The sequence below is a fragment of the Halichoerus grypus genome, chromosome 2 (genome assembly GCF_964656455.1).
Source record: "Halichoerus grypus chromosome 2, mHalGry1.hap1.1, whole genome shotgun sequence".
Lineage (NCBI taxonomy): Eukaryota > Metazoa > Chordata > Mammalia > Carnivora > Phocidae > Halichoerus > Halichoerus grypus.
The window spans coordinates 164,558,798-164,577,538 of record NC_135713.1 but is presented as its reverse complement, the minus strand read 5'-3'; the positions used below and the strand labels follow the sequence as shown (position 1 = coordinate 164,577,538).

At 53.3% G+C, this 18,741-nt stretch overlaps 1 protein-coding gene across 5 annotated transcripts in view; it reads right to left on the bottom strand.

Annotated features, from left to right (window-relative positions):
- Positions 1-16,759, bottom strand: part of SLC43A2 (solute carrier family 43 member 2) — a 39,135-nt gene extending 22,376 nt beyond the window's left edge. Inside the window, exons 1-6 of one of the 5 annotated variants that reach the window (XM_078068082.1) lie at positions 16,472-16,759; positions 16,125-16,243; positions 15,075-15,273; positions 6,254-6,467; positions 5,043-5,098; positions 3,860-3,936 (exon numbers count right to left, since the gene is read on the bottom strand). In XM_078068082.1, the coding sequence (XP_077924208.1) occupies positions 3,860-3,936; positions 5,043-5,098; positions 6,254-6,467; positions 15,075-15,234 (507 nt within the window). In that variant the 5' untranslated portion in view covers positions 15,235-15,273; positions 16,125-16,243; positions 16,472-16,759. Of the gene's footprint in view, positions 1-3,859; positions 3,937-5,042; positions 5,099-6,253; positions 6,468-15,074; positions 15,274-15,579; positions 15,750-16,124; positions 16,244-16,471 lie in introns of those variants that run through there. The other 4 variants (XM_078068083.1, XM_078068084.1, XM_078068081.1 and 1 more) reach the window with 4 other exon arrangements.
- Between the last annotated feature and the right edge of the window lie 1,982 nt (positions 16,760-18,741).

Genomic DNA, 18,741 nt, shown 5'->3' with positions numbered 1-18,741 from the left:
AAAGGAAAATTCCACACATTCCCATACCTCCTGACTCCCCACCTGAGCCACAGCCCCCCAGCACTGCCTCCTGGCAGACAGTCTCTCCCTCGCTGTCCTGCCCAGCTGCTTCCTTGGATTCAATAAACTTCTGTGTCCTTCGTGCTGCCTGGGGTGAATTCCTCCACTGCCGGTGCGACCGGCCTCCACCCGCTCGGGTCGCCCCACACCTACCAGTGGTCTGGATTTGGCCTGGGGGCAGCAGTTTGCTAACCCCTGCTCTAGACCCAAGAAGGCAGACCTTAGGAGACAAGCCACCAGCCTCCCTTAAACAGATCTCTGCTAACCCAACCCTTGAGGCTAACAATCAAATGGTTTTCTTGCCTGGTCACTGTGTATCCTGTGTACCTTTGACTCCCAGTGGGACAGCGAGGAGCTAACAGGAATGCTCCTGCTGCAGTACTTTTGACCTTCACACAGACCTATTAGAGGTTGATGAAAGCAACAGACACTTGCGCAGAAAAATGCACCTGCACACACACAGTTTGCTTGCATACAATCTCAAGGGAAGTACAGGCTTCCTTAAGCTTATTCATGATCACCCAGAGGCCTAAAAACCCTAGGGTAAGATCCCTTGCTCAATCAGAAAGAGAGTTAATTTTTTTACACATATGAAAGAGCTCTTATAAAATACTTAAAAAAAAAAAAAAAAGATAAACAACCCTGGAGAAAAAACTGACAAATCGCACAAAGAAACAAGTCACAGAATACAAATGACCACAAAAAAGAGGTAGAAAGATGCTCTGTCTCACAAACAATTAAAGAAAAATTTTCTTAAAATCATGGTATACAGGGACGCCTGGGTGGCTCAGTCAGTTAAGTGTCTGCCTTCGGCTCAGGTCATGATCTCAGGGTCCTGGGATCGAGCCCCGCATCGGGCTCCCTGCTCTGCGGGGAGTCTGCTTCTCCCTCTTCCTCTGCCTGCCTCTCTGCCTACTTGCACTCTCTCTCTGTCAAATAAATAAATAAAATCTTTTAAAAAAAATGTTAAAAAATCATGGTATATCATTTTCACCAGATTAGACTGGGTAATATTTAAAAGACTAATAACAGGGTCTGGGGAAGGGGTGTGGAGAAAGGGCCACTCTCATCCATGCTGGTACGATAGTATCAGGATGGAACCTATGGGGAAGGCCAGCAGTCCCACTTCCAGGAATTTATTTTACAGAAAGGTCTACACAGGGGTGTGTTCCCTCTAGCATCATCATGAATCAGAAAGACTGGAAACCAACCCAAGTGTCCATGAGGAGGAGACTGGTTAAATAAACTATGGTACATCTATATTATAGAGTAACATAAAACTGTTTCATAATGGGGTAGAGCTCTAGAGTTTAAAATAATAAGGCAGATTTCTAAGTACCGGCAGAAAAACATGTGAAAGAAGTAAGTGAAAAAGGCAAGCTGGAACAGCCTTTTTTCAAAAAAGAATAACATTGGCATATGCAGATTTTTTTTAATACTGAAGAGATATATTCTAAACTGATGAAGGTGTGCTTATAGAATTTTACAGTCTATATATTCCTAAAATATTGACTTCTTAAAATAAAAACATTTTTGTTTATAATCATAAAAAAAAATCCAGAAAACAAATCCTTATAGGCCTGTTAGCCTCCCCTAAATGTTCCTTGATAACAACTATAAGCTCATTTTAAAGGCTATCTTTCTTTTCTCTCTTTTTTTTAAAAGTAGTCTCTATACCCAACGTGGGGCTTGTACTCAACCAGGAGATCAAGAGTCACAAGCGAGTGGGGGGAGGGGCAGAGACAGAGGAAGACAGACAGACTCTAGGCTGAGTGTGGAGCCCCGACATGGGGCTCGATCCCAGGATCCCAGGACCGTGAGATCATGACCTGAGCCAAAATCAAGAGTTGGACGCTCAACAGACTGAGCCAGGTGCCCCCTACACCCAAAGGCTTTCTTTAAGGTGGTTCATGGTGTGGTGGTTTTTACCCATTTGTCTTGTGCTTTATTACAATAAAGCATCCTTCTGCATCTCAGAGCATAAACTCCTGACATTCAAGACCCATCTCTTTTTTATCCCAAAATTCAGAACTACCACAACATAGGCACAGCATAACTAAAATAATGGGGATGATGCCAGGTTTTTAATTTTCATTTTGATGAAAGAGCTGGTCATTTTCACGCTGTCAAAGAACAAACAGAACCATGACTTTTGTTTCACAAAATTTACACAACTTAGTGGGATTTGTGTACTTTGGATAGTTCTAAAATATTTCTTACAGTTTCGACATCTGTTTTCCCCTGGGAATTTGAGAGGGAAGGGGATACAGCTGCTTAAAAAAGAAATCTAGGGGCGCCTGGGTGGCTCAGTCGTTAAGCGTCTGCCTTCGGCTCAGGTCATGATCCCAGGGTCCTGGGATCAAGCCCCGCATCGGGCTCCCTGCTCAGCGGGAGGCCTGCTTCTCCCTCTCCCACTCCCCCTGCTTGTGTTCCCTCTCTCGCTGTGTCTCTCTCTGTCAAATAAATAAATAAAATCTTTAAAAAAAATAAAAATAAATATAAAAAAGAAATCTACCTGGTTAAAAAAATAGAAGTAAAAATGCACAAAAGAGTACCAAGTCAATCTTCCTCAAATCACAGAGGACAAGGCAGCCAGAGTTCCCAGATTTGTGCACGTCAGTCACACCCGTTGTCACCCATACCTGCGTGTCACCTACAGCCCAAGCATACCACATACACAGCCCCGGCTGTGCCTTTCTCCCCTAACACAGACTTCTCTGAACTCTCCACTTCCATGGGCTTCCACCAGACAGTCACCCCTTCCCACCGGGACAAAGGTAACCAGGCAAAGCACAGGAAGGGGGAAAAGAAGAGGCACTGGCCCTGGCCGCGGGCTCTGAGCCTGCAGGCAGGGGGTCCCGCAGACGCCAGCACCTCTTCAAGCTCCTTCCGAGAAGACCAGCAGCCCCAGGGCTCCCTCAAAGCCAAGCAAGAGCCCCTCAACAGCAGGACTCCTGACTCCTTAGTGGAAGAGACCGGAGCGCCCTGCAAATGGCGATGGCAGGTACTGTGTCATAAAAACCTTCTCACAGGGAAACTGAGGCAAGCCAGACTTTCCTGTCAGACAGAAATCTCTCTGAAGAAGTATTCTCACTTCTTTCCCACTGGCCAGCTCTGAAGGGCCAGCCTGCAGAGCGCTCCCTTCTTCCTCCTAGGGAAGACATTTTTGGCCTTCTTTGACTTCCTTTCTTCCAACAACCTCTCTCACCTCACAAAGAAGCACGTTCTGTGGTATTCTGCTGCTATAGATAAGGGGGCACTCAAGCATCCCAAGAAAACATCTCCCACCCCAGGGTGGCTCTCTGTATGCTGGCATTTAGAAAACCAAGAAGAGAGGCAGCCATGTACGCCCCTGAGTTTTTCATTCCATTCTGGACAAAGGCAACAGTTCGGGGTGGGGAGATTCCAAGGGAGGGTTGTTTTTAGGTTGCACTGTTAGCCAGAGCTGCCGTGGAAAATGAGAGAAAAGAATGTGGGTGGCAGCCTTTTTCTCTCAGCTCCTGTCTTCTCTGGGCACACAGCTAGTGAGCTGGCTTCCTCAGCACCTAAGCCAAGGTCAGCAGGCAAGGGATGGGCCTGCTCTGAGAGCCATGCTTGGCTGCCTTCAGACCTACCTACAGCCCAGGAGGCCATGACTGGCTTTGCTGCCAGGCCACTTCATCCCCAGCAGCCCTCTCCTGCTTAGGAGGTCCAGGCATAGGTAGGCAGATGGAAGGCAAGGAAACTGAAGCCAACAAAAGCTGCCTCAAACTCACAGAGCGATGACTGAACGAGAGATCTTTAAAAAATCAATACTTACTGTTAATGAGGTGAAAGTCATGCACATCCCACCAAAGCCATTCAGAGCCAGGGAAACGAAGATGAGCACAGAGAGAGCTGTAAGGAAACAGAGAGCTCATAATCGGGGAACCACAGCTGAGCTTCAGGGAGGCGAGGGCCTGGCCCAGTGCCTCGCAGGGAGCAAGCGGAATGGATGACAAGCCATCTGGGGTTAGTGACGGACACCTGGGGAGCTGCAACAGCCTCTTCCTCACCACCCCCCTCTAGCCTATTTTACAGAGCTTGGGCTCCTGCAAACGGTGTATCCCCACCCCTCTTTGTCCACTGACCTTAGCAGCACGCCAGAGGCCTAAAGAAGCTGCTTCACTGAAACCAAAAATACAGGTGCTCAAAAATTAGTGGATGAGCCCAGCTAAGATTTTGGTGTTTGTTCTGAAAGTCCTTGAAGCAATGGTTCCACTGAACAGGCTTGGATACCAGTTGGATTCTAAGTCTTTTTTTTTTTTTTTAATTTTTTTTAAGATTTTATTTATTTATTTGACACAGAGAGAGAGAGCACGCGCACAAGCAGGGGAAGCAGCAGGCAGAGGGAGAGGGAGAAGCAGGCTCCCCACTGAGCAGGGAGCCCGATGCGGAGCTTGATCCCAGGATCACAACCCGAGCCGAAGGCAGATGCTTAACGACTGAACCACCCAGGCGCCCCCCCCCCCCACTTTTTTTTTAAAGTAGGCTCCACGCCCAACGTGGGGCTTGAACTCACGACCCGAGATCAAGGGTCGCATGTTCTTCCAACTGCACCAGCCAGGCGCTCCAGCTTCTAAGCCATCTTTACAGGGCTGGCCTGGGCTGCCTCAGGGGACTCAGCTCCCAACTTATGCACAGACCCCTCAGCTGGCCTGGTTCTTAGAACTCATCTCAGCTTGGCCATTAGCTTGGCCATCGGGGACTGGCCTGGCTTGGTGCTGGGATGGGACTACCGTACACCCAAGGAGCTTCTCTCAGACGTCGGTCTGGAGTGACTGCTGGCTTACCAAGCCACCCATTTAAGACAAGTAACTGGGTGAAGGCTAACAGGCATGCCCTCTAACTTGAGCACTGAGCACCAGGCCTGGCACGGCTTTCTAGAGCAGGTGGGCCTGGGAGCACCTCTGGGCACTCTCTCCCCAGGCCCTGACAAAAAGGTAGAGGAAAAGCATACTCACAGTTTGGGTTACTCGCTCCATATGCAATCAGCAAGCAGGAGACAGCAAAGCAGGCACTAAAAACAAGCAGAAATAGTACAGTATTTAGTATTATTGTTCTGGTTAATAGTATTCTTTGGAAGTATTTACTATTGGTCAGAGGCCTTCAGAAAATTCACATACATTCTCTCATTTAACAATTCTAAGGAGTATAATTGGCTCCATTTTACTGATGAAGAAAATAAAAAAAACAAAGAAAAAAAAGACACACATTCTCAAAAGTCTCCTAGCTAGCAGGTGTCTAACCTAGAATTCAAGGCCCAAAGGCAGATCTGGTAAACACCACACTGCACCGTCTCCTCCCATCCTCAGACTGGAGAGGCCACGGCTCTGAAGCGAGAGGGCACGATCCTTTCCCCAGGTTCCTACGCCCGCTCTGCTGGGCGAGTGACAGAACCCCACTGGGCACGAGGGAGATGAGTGGCAGCTTTGGAATCCTCTCTGCTTAGCTCCATCCTGAGGACAAAGGCCTCTTAAGCTCCAAAGAATGAATGAGACTGATCCTCCACCCGTTCCCTTCACGGTCACGGGTCTCACGCATTGCAAACCACTGCCCTGCGGATGATCATTCCCAGGGGGACTGGTTTGGGGAGGACCGTGGCCTGAGAGGACCAGCTGCTTGGTGGACCGACTCCGAGTCTGGCAGCCTGGAGCTTTATAGACCAGGGACAGGTACCTCGGGAGGAGCGCAGGATGATTCACTGGAGTGCTGGGGGGAGCAGAAGCAGCAGCACTTCTATTTTATCATTTTTAATCTTAGCCACTTTAACTGACCTTTTTTTTGTACATGCGTTATAAAGCACATAGAACATTAAGAATGGCATATGTGTATGTGACTGATAATTCCATGCTTATAATGGAGGTACGTGTTCAAAACCTTTTTTTCTGATGGAGGTATAAGGTCAAAAAGACTGTGGAAACCAGTGTTCTTAACAGCAAGCAGCTGCAAGCCTGCCCAGGCGGGCCTGGGGCCCTGAGCCTGTTTTATACAGCACTGGCACACGGCAAGGGTCACAGTCCTACTAAGCTGGTGGCAGAATGGACAGGAACCCCGCTCTGGGTTCTGAGCATTTAGGGAGCTCCACAGTGTACCTGATCGCAGGGACCAGGATTCCCGACTGGGGATCTCAGCCCAGGAATGCCACCTGCCCACCCCCAACCCCTGCACTGACCTGCCCAGTAGCCTGAGCTTCCTTGGGCCATATTTGTCCATGACGATGCCCAGAGGCAGGGTGATGGCACTGAGCAGGAAGGAGCCTACGGTGAAGGCCAAGTTTAGCATCTCATCCTGGGCCTTGCAGGTGAGCCAGCCATTCATCCAGGTTATCTCCTCGTGCTCCTGCTGCGGCTCCGCTGTGCCCCCCACCGTGCCGTTGGTGACAATCTCTGTGTGTGTACAGGGAGGGAAACTTGATCACAGGGTGGAGGCAGGGATTCCCAAAGATCAGAGGGGCAGATGCACATTCAGACCCCACTGGAAACGGCAGGGCTGGCTCTGGCTACTGCAAGCAGGCTCGGCTGTCCACTTGGCCCCTTGGAGCGATAATGCAGAGGCTTTTATCTTTTGTGGAGGTCGCAAACCCTCTGGAGAATCCAATAAAGGAAGCTATGCTCCTCCTCCTCAGAAAATGCACACAAAGGCTTGCCCACGGTTTCAGGGGTTTCCTGTGTCCCTTGAAGCACGCCTGAGCCCCGGGTTGGGATTCCCGTTCTAGAGTCACCTACACCGGAGAAGAGGAGGCCTCAGGACCCAGCCTAGGCTGTGGGGCCACAGCAGCTCTGTCCGTGGAAACAGACAGCAGCCCGTCTGTCAGGGCTCGATCCTAGACCACCCGGGAGGCACAAGCTGCCGGTGTCACTGCAGTGCCCGGGTCCTCCTGGGTCAGCCAAGGGGAAGAGTGAGCGGGCCTCCTACACTACTAGGTACTGGAAACTTCTCAAGCATATAAGCCATCTGCTACCTCCCCCTGGTATTTTCACAGCATCAAGCACCCCAGACGCTGTGCCACTGAACCCCTTGGAGAAGTTTTTATAAGACAGTCCCAAGTCATTAGCTTTCACTTGTTGAGGTCCACCTTTCTTACTTTCCCTGCTGGGGTCAAGTGTTGCTGTCCCCTGTGGCCACACGTGTGCTGCCTGCAATCTCGGCTCTAATTGCCCCTCCAAAGTCCACCCAGCACCGAGACAACGAAAAATAGGGAGGACGAAGTGCTGCAGCAGCCGCGGGCGGGAGGGTGGAGCCCAGGCCGGAAGGCGGCAGAGGAAGCCTCTCCTTCTCCCGGCACTGCTAGTTAGAGATGCTGACTAATCCTGCCAGAGACCAGCAGCCTCTGATTAGATGCGAGGTCACACTGGGAGAGTCAAGGAAACACCTTTCTCCCGATAACTGCCCGCCTCCCGATTGCGGCCCTCTGGCGCCAGGGCTGTAAAGCTGAGGTCTGCAAAGGCCTGCCCAGGCCTCCCAGGGCTGCCCCAAGGTCATGGAAAAGGATGCACTGAGGGTGAATCATGCTATATGCCAAGCTCTAACTAACAAGCCCTGCTGGGGGCACATCGACTGAGGGTGAGGTGCCAGAACCTGGCCTCTGGGTTTCAATTTTGGTTCCTCTACTTCCTACTTGTATAACCTTGGAAAAAGGACTTAATCTCACTCTATCTCGGTTTCTTTATCTGTAAAATGGCACAATATAATAGTTGTATCTACCTCCTAGAGTCAGGTGAAGATACATGAGGAAATCCGGACAACATTCTAGAGCTCACACGGACATAGAAAGTGCTCAATAAACAACAGCTGCACATTGCTGTTATTATCATCACTATTATGGGAGGCTTGGGATGGTGTAACTGGCTGGCGGCAGAGCTGGACAAAGGAACTGGGGGCAGGCTTCCACAACCCTGTGTGTGCAGCGGAACTTTGTGTCTCGTCTCCCACGGGCCTCGCCCCCTCGCCAGGTCCTGGTGTACAGCAGGTGTTTACTGAATGAATGAAACGATGAAGTCATGGAATCAGATCACGATGGCCAAAAGGATGCAGAGAAAAGAAAGGAAATAGGATGTATGGAACCAAGGTGAAGATAGAGGGGATTTAAGGAGATAAAAGGCACAAGGTCAACCTCCTGAAACCACAGAAACAAAACCTAACGAGCCACAAGCCAGATTCTCTCCCCACCCCCAATCCCTGCCACTTTGTTTCCTAAAAGAGGCCCCACTCTGCTGACAGCCAAAACACATGACCAACGGGACCACCTGAGTCCATCAGCATCCCGGTCAGAACCCCCACAGACGCTGCTCATCCCCCGCGGGGTAGCTTCTGCAAAGGCGGAGCCGCCCCTCAGGCTGGCTCTGGTTTCAGGTGACGCCTGGCGGCCAGCAGCAACAGGAACTGGACGTGAAGTGGGAAGACAGGGTCTCCACACCACAACGGCCGTTTCCAGGTTGGTGTGCAGATACGAGCAAAGCAGAGCAGGTGTCACAGAGTGGAAGGGTGGAAAAGGCACCTCGGGGTCCAGGATCATTGGCTTGTGAACCCTGACTGTGGCCACACAGGGTCTGGAGCCTGTGACTGCACTAAAGAACACAAAAGGACTCAGGGCTTGGGGCGTGCTGGGGTCTGCGGCTGCAAGCGGAGAGCCAGAGCCGGGCAGGTAACAAACAGACGGAGCCAGGCAGCACTGTTTCTGAGTAGAGGCCCCAGGGTGCCCACCCCTGGTTTCCCCAGAGCTGGACCCCTAAATCCAAGACTGTACTCGCCACAAGAGAGAAGATAAATCCCAAGGCAATGTACTCAAGGCAGTCCCTCTGACTTGCCATAACTGGGGATAGCGGTGGAAACATCTTGGATTGTTTAGAGATAACGAGACGAGGGCACTCATGAGGAGAGGCAGGAATGGAGGGAAGGGTATCTGTCCCCCGTCTTCTTTTTTAAGATTTTATTTATTTATTCAACAGAGAGATTGAGAGCACAAGTAGGGGGAGCGGCAGAGGAAGAAGCAGGCTCCCCCACTGAGCAAGGAGCCCGACATGGGGCTCGATCCCAGGACCCTGGGATCATGACCTGAGCCAAAGGCAGATGCTCAACCAACTTAGCCACCCAGGCGCCCTGTCCCCCATCTTTCATCCTGGAGCCACTACACATAGGAACAGGGACTTATATACACTTTGGGCCACTAGCTTTCTCTCTCTCTCTCTCTCTTGAAGATTTTATTTAGGGGAGCCTGTGTGGCTCAGTCGGTTAAGCGTCTGTCTTCGGCTCGGGTCATGATCCCAGGGTCCTGGGATCGAGCCCCATGTCGGGCTCCTTGCTCGGTGGGGGAGCCTATTTCTCCCTCTCTTCCTCACTCGTGCTCTCTCTCTCTCAAATAAATAAATAAAATATTTGTTTAAAAAAACCAAAACCTTAAAGAAAAGATTTTATTTATTTATTTGTCAGATAGAGAGGGTGAGCACAAGCAGGGGGAGCAGCAGGCAGAGGGAGAAGCAGTCTCCCCCCAGGCTAAGCAAGGAGCCCGATGTGGGACTCGATCCCAGGACCCTAGGTTCATGACTGAGTCGAATGAAGACAGATGTTCAACCGACTGAGCCACCCAGGCATCTCCAGCTTTCTCTCTTTAAAATCCCTGCCAACTGGACTGCCTGACCCCTGCACGCCTGCCTCTAGGCAGTGATGTCCAGCAACAGATAAGCCTGGGGTAGGGAGTCTCAGTGGCCTCTCTTGTCTGCCCATGAAGCAATGCAAGAGAGTCCCTTGCTCCTAGAGGAGACTAAATCTTTGATGAGCCCAGCTTTGTTGGCAGTAAACAGCCCACATGAATAATCACAGATCCGGCAGATGCCCAAACACAGCCACACCCAGGCTGTTCCTCCCTCTCTGCTCCCACCTGGGCCACTGTGGGCCAGGAGAGACACAAACAGATAAGCACCAAAGAAGTGTCAAGCCCCAGGGTGCCCCTCTGCTCGCAGCCGAGAGCGCAGGCCTGCCCCAGCCCAGCCTGTTCTGCACTTCACCTGCACCTGTTTATCAAACAGATGCCTCTCCGTGGGTGGCCAGAGTGGCCTGGCCCAGCCCGGCTGGGAAGGTGAACCAAGAGGACAGGCAAGGAATTGGTGTGGCCAGAGTGTGCCGAATTGCTGTGAGGCTGCTGAGGGGCCGGGAAGAGAGAACAATGCCTGCACTGTTCAGGCCTCCTCGCAGAAGACTCACACACAATCTGTACAGTGAAAGGGGGTGCTATGACCCCACTCGGGCTCCCCTGGCATCCCTGGGTCAAAGAGGGGGTTCCTCCCACCCCAGAGAAACAAAGGGAATGGGGAGCCGAACAACTGGCTGCATATGCTTAAAGGAGAAAGGGCACTGGGCTGGAGGCTCCTCCAAACTCCTGAGCAGCCCCCTTCTCTGACTGCTTACTGAGCCCCCCCCCCCCCACCCAGGATGCAGGCCTCTGGACCTCCCTGCCAATGGTCCCTGCCCCGGGATCTCCTGTCTCGTTCCCAAATCCTTAGTCTATCCGGCAACAGGAAGCAGTATCTCGGTCCAACAGGGGGATGTAGGTGAGAGGTCAGCCTCAGAAGCAGAGCAAACAAAAGGCAGGACACAGACAGTCAGCGGGCCATCCTGGGTAGGCCGGAGCCTAGCCCCGAGCTGTGGCCACAGACTGCCTCTGTGTGCCGGCCACTTATTCAGTGGTATTCGTTCCGTGTCACTTAGTGCTCTCTCACCCCCACCCATACTCCACACCAGCACACCAAGAGCTTTGGAGCGGCCACGTCGCTTGCCCGATGTCTCATAGATAGCACAGCATGGAGAAGCCGGACTTGAATCCAGGCTGCTGGGCTTCAAAGTTCCTGCTTTTAACCGTTAGGCTGTGCTGACGCTGGACTACCTGGGTTAGAGGCTTTCAGAGGGAATATGCGGGAGGAACGGAGACACACAAGGCTGTCACCGTGTCAGGGACAGCACCAGGTGGCCCTTAATGACCCCCAGTGTGAATGGGACTGCCCCCAAGATCATCCCTGAAAGTCAACCCAAGCTGGACAGAACCTTAATGCAACACCACGAAGGCAGGTGGGGCCAGCGGATGTGGGAGAGGGAAAGTGGGTCATGAAATGGGAAGAAGAAAGGCAGGGTTGGTAGGAAAGGCTGAGGGCGCCAGCTCTTTTCTCTGACATGTTGCGAGGCCGTGGGCACCAGCCTTCAGACCTTCTTACCCCGTTGCTACAGAATGTTGTTTTTTTTAAATCCAAAATAAACCCGGGGTGGGGGGGAGTAGGCCTAGTGGAAACAGTCACATTCACAGCAATACAAGTAAAAGGGTGGGTTTTCAAAAGCTCTCAAAAGCCAGCAGCCTTTGCGTGAGGAGGAGACCATTAAAGGAGGGCCTCCAGGGCGCCTAGGTGGCTCAGTCGGTTAAGCGACTGCCTTCAGCTCAGGTCATGATCCCAGGGTCCTGGGATCGAGCCCCACATCGGGCTCGCTGCTCCGCAGGAAGTCTGCTTCTCCCTCTCCCACTCCCCCTGCTTGTGTTCCCTCTCTCACTGTGTCTCTCTGTCGAATAAATAAACAAAATCTTAAAAAAAAAAAAAAAAAAGAGGGCCTCCAAGCAGCAGGGAATGTCTCCTGTCCACATCTGCAGCCTCGGCCCACGTGCGGGGGACCAGGCCTGGCTCTGCTTCCCTGCCTGACCGCAGCCCTCTGCCCCCTCGGGGCCCAGGGGACCAGCTTCCTGCAGTGTTTCGTGAGGGGTAAGGCTCGCCTGCCAGCACACGCAGAGAGACTGCAGTGGTCAAGAGCAGAGCACTCAGGTCAGCCTTGGTGTCCACGGATGAGCCGGATTGTGACTTCCTCAGGCAGAGGCCACGACTCCCACCCGCACCCCATGCCCAGTATGTGGCAAGACCTCAACAATTCCTAAGAGTCTAATAGGTGAATCTGATCGTCACCCTCCTCTGCCTCTGTCACTTCTTCCTGCCTTGAGAATAAAATCCAACTTCCCCAAGTGGCCTCCTAGGCCCTGTGGGCCCTGGCCCCGTCCCACCTCTCCTTGCCCCCTCCTCTCCCGACTCACCTCTCTTGCCCTCCACACTTCTGCCTAAACATCAGAGAGGCCCTCCCACCCAAGTTGAACCAGATCCCCACTGCCCTCGCTGGAGTCCGGACCACCACTTGGGAAGTCTATGGTCTGTGTGTCTGATGCTGGTGGACTACAGACTCCCTGAGGGCCGGGACTGCACCCCCAGCGCAATACCTCAATAAATGCTTACTGGACATGGAGGTTAGATGAAGAGGAGATTAACAGCCCCCTGACCTGACCCTGTCCAAGCAGGCCATCAGATGACAGAGAAGATGAAGAAAGAGGTCAAGAGTGGGTAGGTATGGCGGTCATCCGGAGGCCAAAAGGACACAGTCCTGGGAAAGCCCCGTACTTCCTAGGCTGGGAAGCCAGTCAGCCTCCTATCCACACCAGAGGGGACTGGGGAGGCAGAGCCCAAATGCGGGGCACGGGTCCTTATCAATCTCGTGTGGTGGGACAGGCAGAAAGAGCTGAGAGGCAGCAGAGAAACAGGTTCTTTCCTTCTCCCACCTCACCACGCTGGAACCCAACACCGTGTCCAGGGCCAGATTCTGGCTGGAGTCCCAAGAATGAGTTCTGAGAACCTTTCAACAGGCTTAGGCAAATTTTCTTGAGAGAACAACTCAAAGCAAAGGTCCTACAAGCAACAAAAAGCTGATGAATTTGCATCTCAAGCAGCTGCAAACCAGTCAGCTTTTCACAAGTCTAATACGATAAATTCCATAAATGGCCCAACTGCTTCTCTGCCAGTCAGCCATCCACCAAGCTTGAAAATATTAGACCTGAGCAAAAACCTTGACCCTAAATCCTCCAAGCACTCCCAGTGGGGCAAGGCATGGAGGAGACTCCTGGCTCCAAAAGGCAACAGGCTACTTGGACTCCAAGAAGCAAGGAGCAGGGAGGCCAGAGAGATAAGCTATGTGGAATCGGCAGGGCTGTCCATCCAGGATGCTGGGTCAGCAGGTTTGCCAGGTAGTCAGAAAAAACAAAATCAAAGGCAGGGGCAAAGGCACGGGATAAGAAGTTGATGTTCAACCTCCACCCTGACCCTTCACCTTCACTTTGGTTTATAGGAGGGACGGGTCAAGCTTCTCACGGGCTTCAGCACCAGCTCAGCACTGTGTCGCCACAATCTCAGCAACTCCTCCCCCTTTAGACGGCGGAAGAAGCCAAGGCTGAGGCAGGAATGAAGTGACCAGCCCCAGGGCTGCCAAGACCATAAAATAAATTGAATCAGTGGACAATCTCAGGAAAAAAACCTAGAATCTGACCTTGTACAGTAGGTCCCTCCCCACCCCCCAAATCAACCACAACAGTCCCTCAGTCTGGACGAGACGCTGAAAGTTTCATCTGGGGATGATGCTGTTTCTCTCTGTTTTTAAAACCCTTGGTGCAGCCTGAATGAATCCATCAAAGAGGGAGGCAGGAAGGGTCATGATCTAAAACGGAGGAGAGAGGGAGGGAGAGGAGGAGCCAAACACTCCGAACTGCTCCTTCCAGAGAGTCATTAATCTGCTAACATCTCCTGGGCAAAGCAGAAAGCTTGTTCAAGGAACAAGGTCTGAGTGACTCTCCCATCTCCCAAGATTTCTTGCTGATGTGCGGAAAGGTCTGCCAAGAACCCTTAGGCTATTAGGAAATATTTCTGAGTAGCTAAAGGCTAAAGGTTATAAATGATATACTCTCTGCCCTCTCCCAGGTGACCTCTGCATCCCCTCCGTTTCTCCTGCCCTTAACCTGTCCAGCAAAGCTTCCCTAGAGACTGAAACACTCAGAAATCTCCTGGGACTATCAGGAACGGGAAACAAGGACTCTACATGGGGTTACAGGCAGCATGAGCTGGTCCAATGCTTTCTCTTCCCCCCAGTTTAGAATGCTAAGAGGAAAAGGCATGCCAGTGGTGTGATTCAGAGGGTCAAACTTGGGCTATCTCCCTCTAAGGGGACTCACGCAGGGGCTGGCTGACAAAGGCACTGGGAAGAGACATTACAGAGTTCAACTATTAGGGAGCCACTGCTGGGGACAGCGGAGGGCAGAAGGAAACATTTCTTATCAAGGTTACCCAGGAAGAGGGTAGGAGGGTAGAGGTGGGGAGCCACTTGGGTCCCACTGTTTGGCTGAATCTACTGATCTACAGCAATTAGGATCCTCGGACGGGGTCAGGGGGGTGTGAAGGTAGGAGTGGGGATTAGATTCCTTATAAACAAGCATCCTCAGCCTGTATTCAGCAACACCAATGGTGTGGCAAAGACAGAGGACAGAACCAGTGTTATTTCCCTAAATACCCGCCTTGCCTCCCTCCACGATGGCGTGCAGATAGAAGGCCACTGGGATGTTCTCACAGCCTGTGGGAGGAAATGTCCTTTGGAAAATCATAAAGCAGCAAAAATAGACAAGAAATTGTAGCTGACATGCCCTTAAGAGACTCCATAATGGCCTGACTAAAACACATCTAGATTCCAGATGAACCTTCAGTGGGGTGGAGGCCAAGCCACTTCCTCTCTCTTTCTGCACCCCAGCCACTGAGTCAGGAGTTCCTCTTTCTCACAGTCAGGGAGCCACATATTTAGTGTAAGGCAAGTGATGTGCTACGCACTGGAAGGAGAGGAGTCCTGCGATGTTCCTTAGGCGGCGGGAAGAACACCCTGGACTTGGGGGATTCTGGCTCTACCGCAGTCAGCTGTGTGGCCTTGGGCAAGCCAGAAGATCGGTCTGCGCCTCAGTTTCTTCATCCACAAAACAGGGGCAATGACACGTACCCGGCAGAGCTGGCTGAGGATCAAATGGGGCTTCTGCTCAAGGGGAGGTGCTGCGCAGCGAGGGGGGGATCGCTGGCCGGGTTTTCAGGGCTGTCTCGCCCTCTCCCAAAGCTCCCACTCCGGGAACCACCCCGAGCCCGAGCCCGAGCCCGAGCCGCCCGTCTCACCTGGCTCAGTACACAGGTACGAGTAAAAGCCCTCCGACTTGAGCATGATGAGCAGCGAGCCCCAGCCCAGGAGGACTGCCGAGAAGAGGAGGTTTTCCAACACGGCTGTGCAGGCCATCCACCAGCGGCGCCGATGGGCAGTGGCCAGGGTGGGCGCCATGGCGCGGCGCGGAGGCCCGGCTCCGGCTTCGGCAGCCACCTGCACACAGACCTCGGCGTCAGCGCCCGGCCCTGCCCAGCCCGAGCGGCCAACCCGGGCCGCTGCCGCAGCGCGCGGCGCTTGTCACCCCTCCGCGGCCCAGGCGGTAGGTGCGCGCGGCGAAGGAAGCCCCAGCCCGGCCCGGGTCCTGGGCCCGCCTGTCCGCGGCGGGCTCGCGCGTCTGCCTTCAGCTACGGGACAGCGGCCCCGGCCCGGCAGGGAGACCTCTCCCTCGGCTGGTTCCGAGGTAACCCGAGGCATGGAGACAGGAGGGACTAAGACATGCTCAGGGACGTGGAATTAAACCTGGCTCTCCGCAGCTTTGACATAGCTTGGAGACTGGCAGGAGAGGCACCTTAGGTCCGGATACCTGGGCAGGGCCATACCTGGGGGCTGCCACTCCCTGGGACCCTGACAGGCGCCCTCCCGCCCGCACTCCAGACCCTTCCTCAGAGCTGGTTCCTTCAACCACAAGATCAGCGCACGGCGTCCGGAACGGCCCGCCCCCGGCCCGCTCATTGGCCTGACGGCTAGAAACTGCGGCGCCATTGGCCGCCGTCTAGGTCGCTAGGCGCTGCGGCCACGCGAACCCCGCATGGGAGAGGCGAAGCCGGTTCAAACCGGCGGCGCGAGCCACCTGCGCGACCCCCCTCCCGGGCTGTTTCCTCGGCATTTAGTCTGTTCCCATGGAAGCGGACCCCCGTCCCTCCATCTCCTAGCAGTCTCCTCTATTCGTCATCTCTTTCCTGGCGGCTCATCGGTCACACGTCTTCTCCCTATGTCTCTATTCGTGCGCCTTCTGTCCCCCTAGCACCTTTGCCCAGGACCCAGGTCCCCAAGATCCAGCTCACCCGGCTCCTACCAGCGTGTATCGGGCCCGGCCGGCGCCTTTTCTGTCTCCTTTTATTCCAGCGCTTTTATTCCAACCCGAGATGAAAACACTGACGCACGCTGATTGGCTGAGTGAGGGCTGGAAACAGGCATTGACCAATCAGCAGCCGCCCGCCCGCCCGGCGGCGAGCAGAAGCCGGTTCCGGCCGGACTTGGAGACAAACAAGAGAGCTGGGGCGAGGGGGGGGCAGGGGCAGCGGCGGGTCGTGCCTCTCCTCTGCCGCCTTCAGCTGGAGTCACAGCCGGGCTGGGAATCCCCGGGGGCATTGCCCCAACGTCTCTCCAGAGCCTTACTCCGAAGCCCTACCTGGGTCAAGTTCCTCCGGTCGAAGTCCCGATACCCTCCGGACTGCGTGCCTGTCTCCTTCTGACACCCAGCTGGGCTCTTGCGCTCCGTTCTCCTCCGGGCCGCTTAAGTAGTCCCCAGCTTCCCCTCTGACCTGGGCACCACGTCCCGATGCTCTGGCTGCGTGTGGGTCGTTCCGCTACCGCCGCCTCGGTTGCTTCTCCCACGCAACGCTGCCATCCCCGGCTGCCTCGAGCTTTGTGTTCTGATTCCTCGCTCACCTGTCCCCAGTGTCCTCCATCCAGGCGCTGTCTGCACATCCCGGATCCCCGGACCCCTGTCCAGGCGTGGTGTGCCTCTTCCCTGCTCTCCTGATTCACGGACCCCTCTCCTGGGTGCCATTTGCCCGGTCCCTGGAAGATGGCCTTTGGGGATCCCTAGGTGGAGGTTTCGGACTTGTCTGTACCCTAGGACGGTCTGCTCCCATCCAGACTGCCTCCCCTTCCTGCTGTCCTTGGTCCCCTTGGGGATCTCTACGCAAAGTTGACCATTCCATCTCCACTGACTTGCACCACCTCCACCCCCTTACGTCCCATTCCTGGACGTCAACTTCAAGGGCCCTCTCTACTTGGTGACGCGGCGGGCAGCGCCTCTGGAAGAGCGCGTGGAGTCGGGAGGGCTCGGGACTTCCAGCCTGATCAAAGAGATGGTCCTGCCCCCAGAGAGCTAGGGCAGGGGGATGGAGCCCGGGCACTGGGGAGGTTCGGCAGCCCAGGTGCGTGTCCCGGATCAGAGTCGCTAGCCGGATCTCAGAAGACCCTCGGTCTACCCCAGATTCAGCTAGGTCTCCCTGGCACGCTCTGGGAGCTAACTTATTCCAGGACCCTGGGAGCCTCAGCAGCCTCCTCTTTCACGTCCCCGCATCCAAGTGCGCCCCCTGCCGCCGTGAACCCACCGCGGGCGACCTTGCTTACACCACGCCAGGCTCTGTGGGCTTGGGGGGTCCTGGCTGGTTACCTGTCCGGTTACCCACCCCGCAGAATCTCACGCACTCACTGGGACTGCCACTTGATAAACTTCAGTCCTTCCCTCCCTCCTTACGGCCACCTGCCTGAGGAACGTTTCCAGGCAGCTGTTCCATACACATCTCTGAACTGTTTCAAACACACCTCTAAAATAACTCACTTTCGGAGAACCTGGGTGGCTCAGTTGGTTAAGCCTCCAACTCTTGGTTTCGGCTCTGGTTGTGATCTCATCGGTCATACGGTTTCGGCTCTGGTTGTGATCTCATGGGTCATAGGATCGAGCCCCACCTCTGGCTCCCTGCTCAGTGGGGAGTCAACTTGAGATTTTCTCTCTCTACCCCTCCTCCCACATGCTCTCATGCTCTCTCTCTCTCTCAAATAAATAATCTTTTAAAAAAATAACATAATTCACTTTCTACCCCCAAAACTGTCCCTCTCATTCTTTCTCAGATAATAGCACCACTACCTACCGAAGTTAGATACCGTGAACCATCTTTTCAACAAATATTTGAAATTTGTTTTAAATTCTCCCTTTATCATTCTCCCTCTATCATTCTCCCTCTCCTTCACCCCACCCCCATCCCACCAATACAGCCATATCTCCTAAAATATTTATCTAATTTGCCCATCTGTGTCCCTAGGACTGCAACTGCTGTTCATCCAGCCTCCAATCTCAGCCCTTCAGATACATTTCTTCACCCAACCCCATCCCAGTGAGCTGTGGGAAAGGTAAATCTGACCTTAGTAAAGCTGACCTCCGCTCAATTCTTCTCTACCATTTGTCCTGTAGGATAAAGTTCAAGTTCTCCTGCCTAACCCACACAGTCCCTACCAGTCTTTTCCTCCACCTAGAGGCTGGTTGACTGGCCAGAAGTTAGATGCTCCAATCACATGGAATTGCTTGTAGTGCCTACAGGTGCCTTACTCTCACCTCTGGCCTTCAAACATAGACCCTTCTTGGACAGCACCTCCTTCAGGAAGCCTTCCCTAACCACTCCCCAAAATATTCTTTACTATCTTAGTCCACTGACTGCACTGTTTTATAATTATCTGTTCCTCTATTTGTCCCTCCCTTTTCCCACTAACTATGAACAAATATTTGGGGGCAAGAACTATGTCTTACTCAACTTTGTCTACCAGCCCTTAACACAGAAGCACAAAACAGATGCACAATATTGGGCTTGTTGAGTGAAAACATGAACAAATGAAAAGGGGTGGAAGTATCAGCTTCTTGGGACAAAGGATTCAAAGCTGGGAGAACGATGG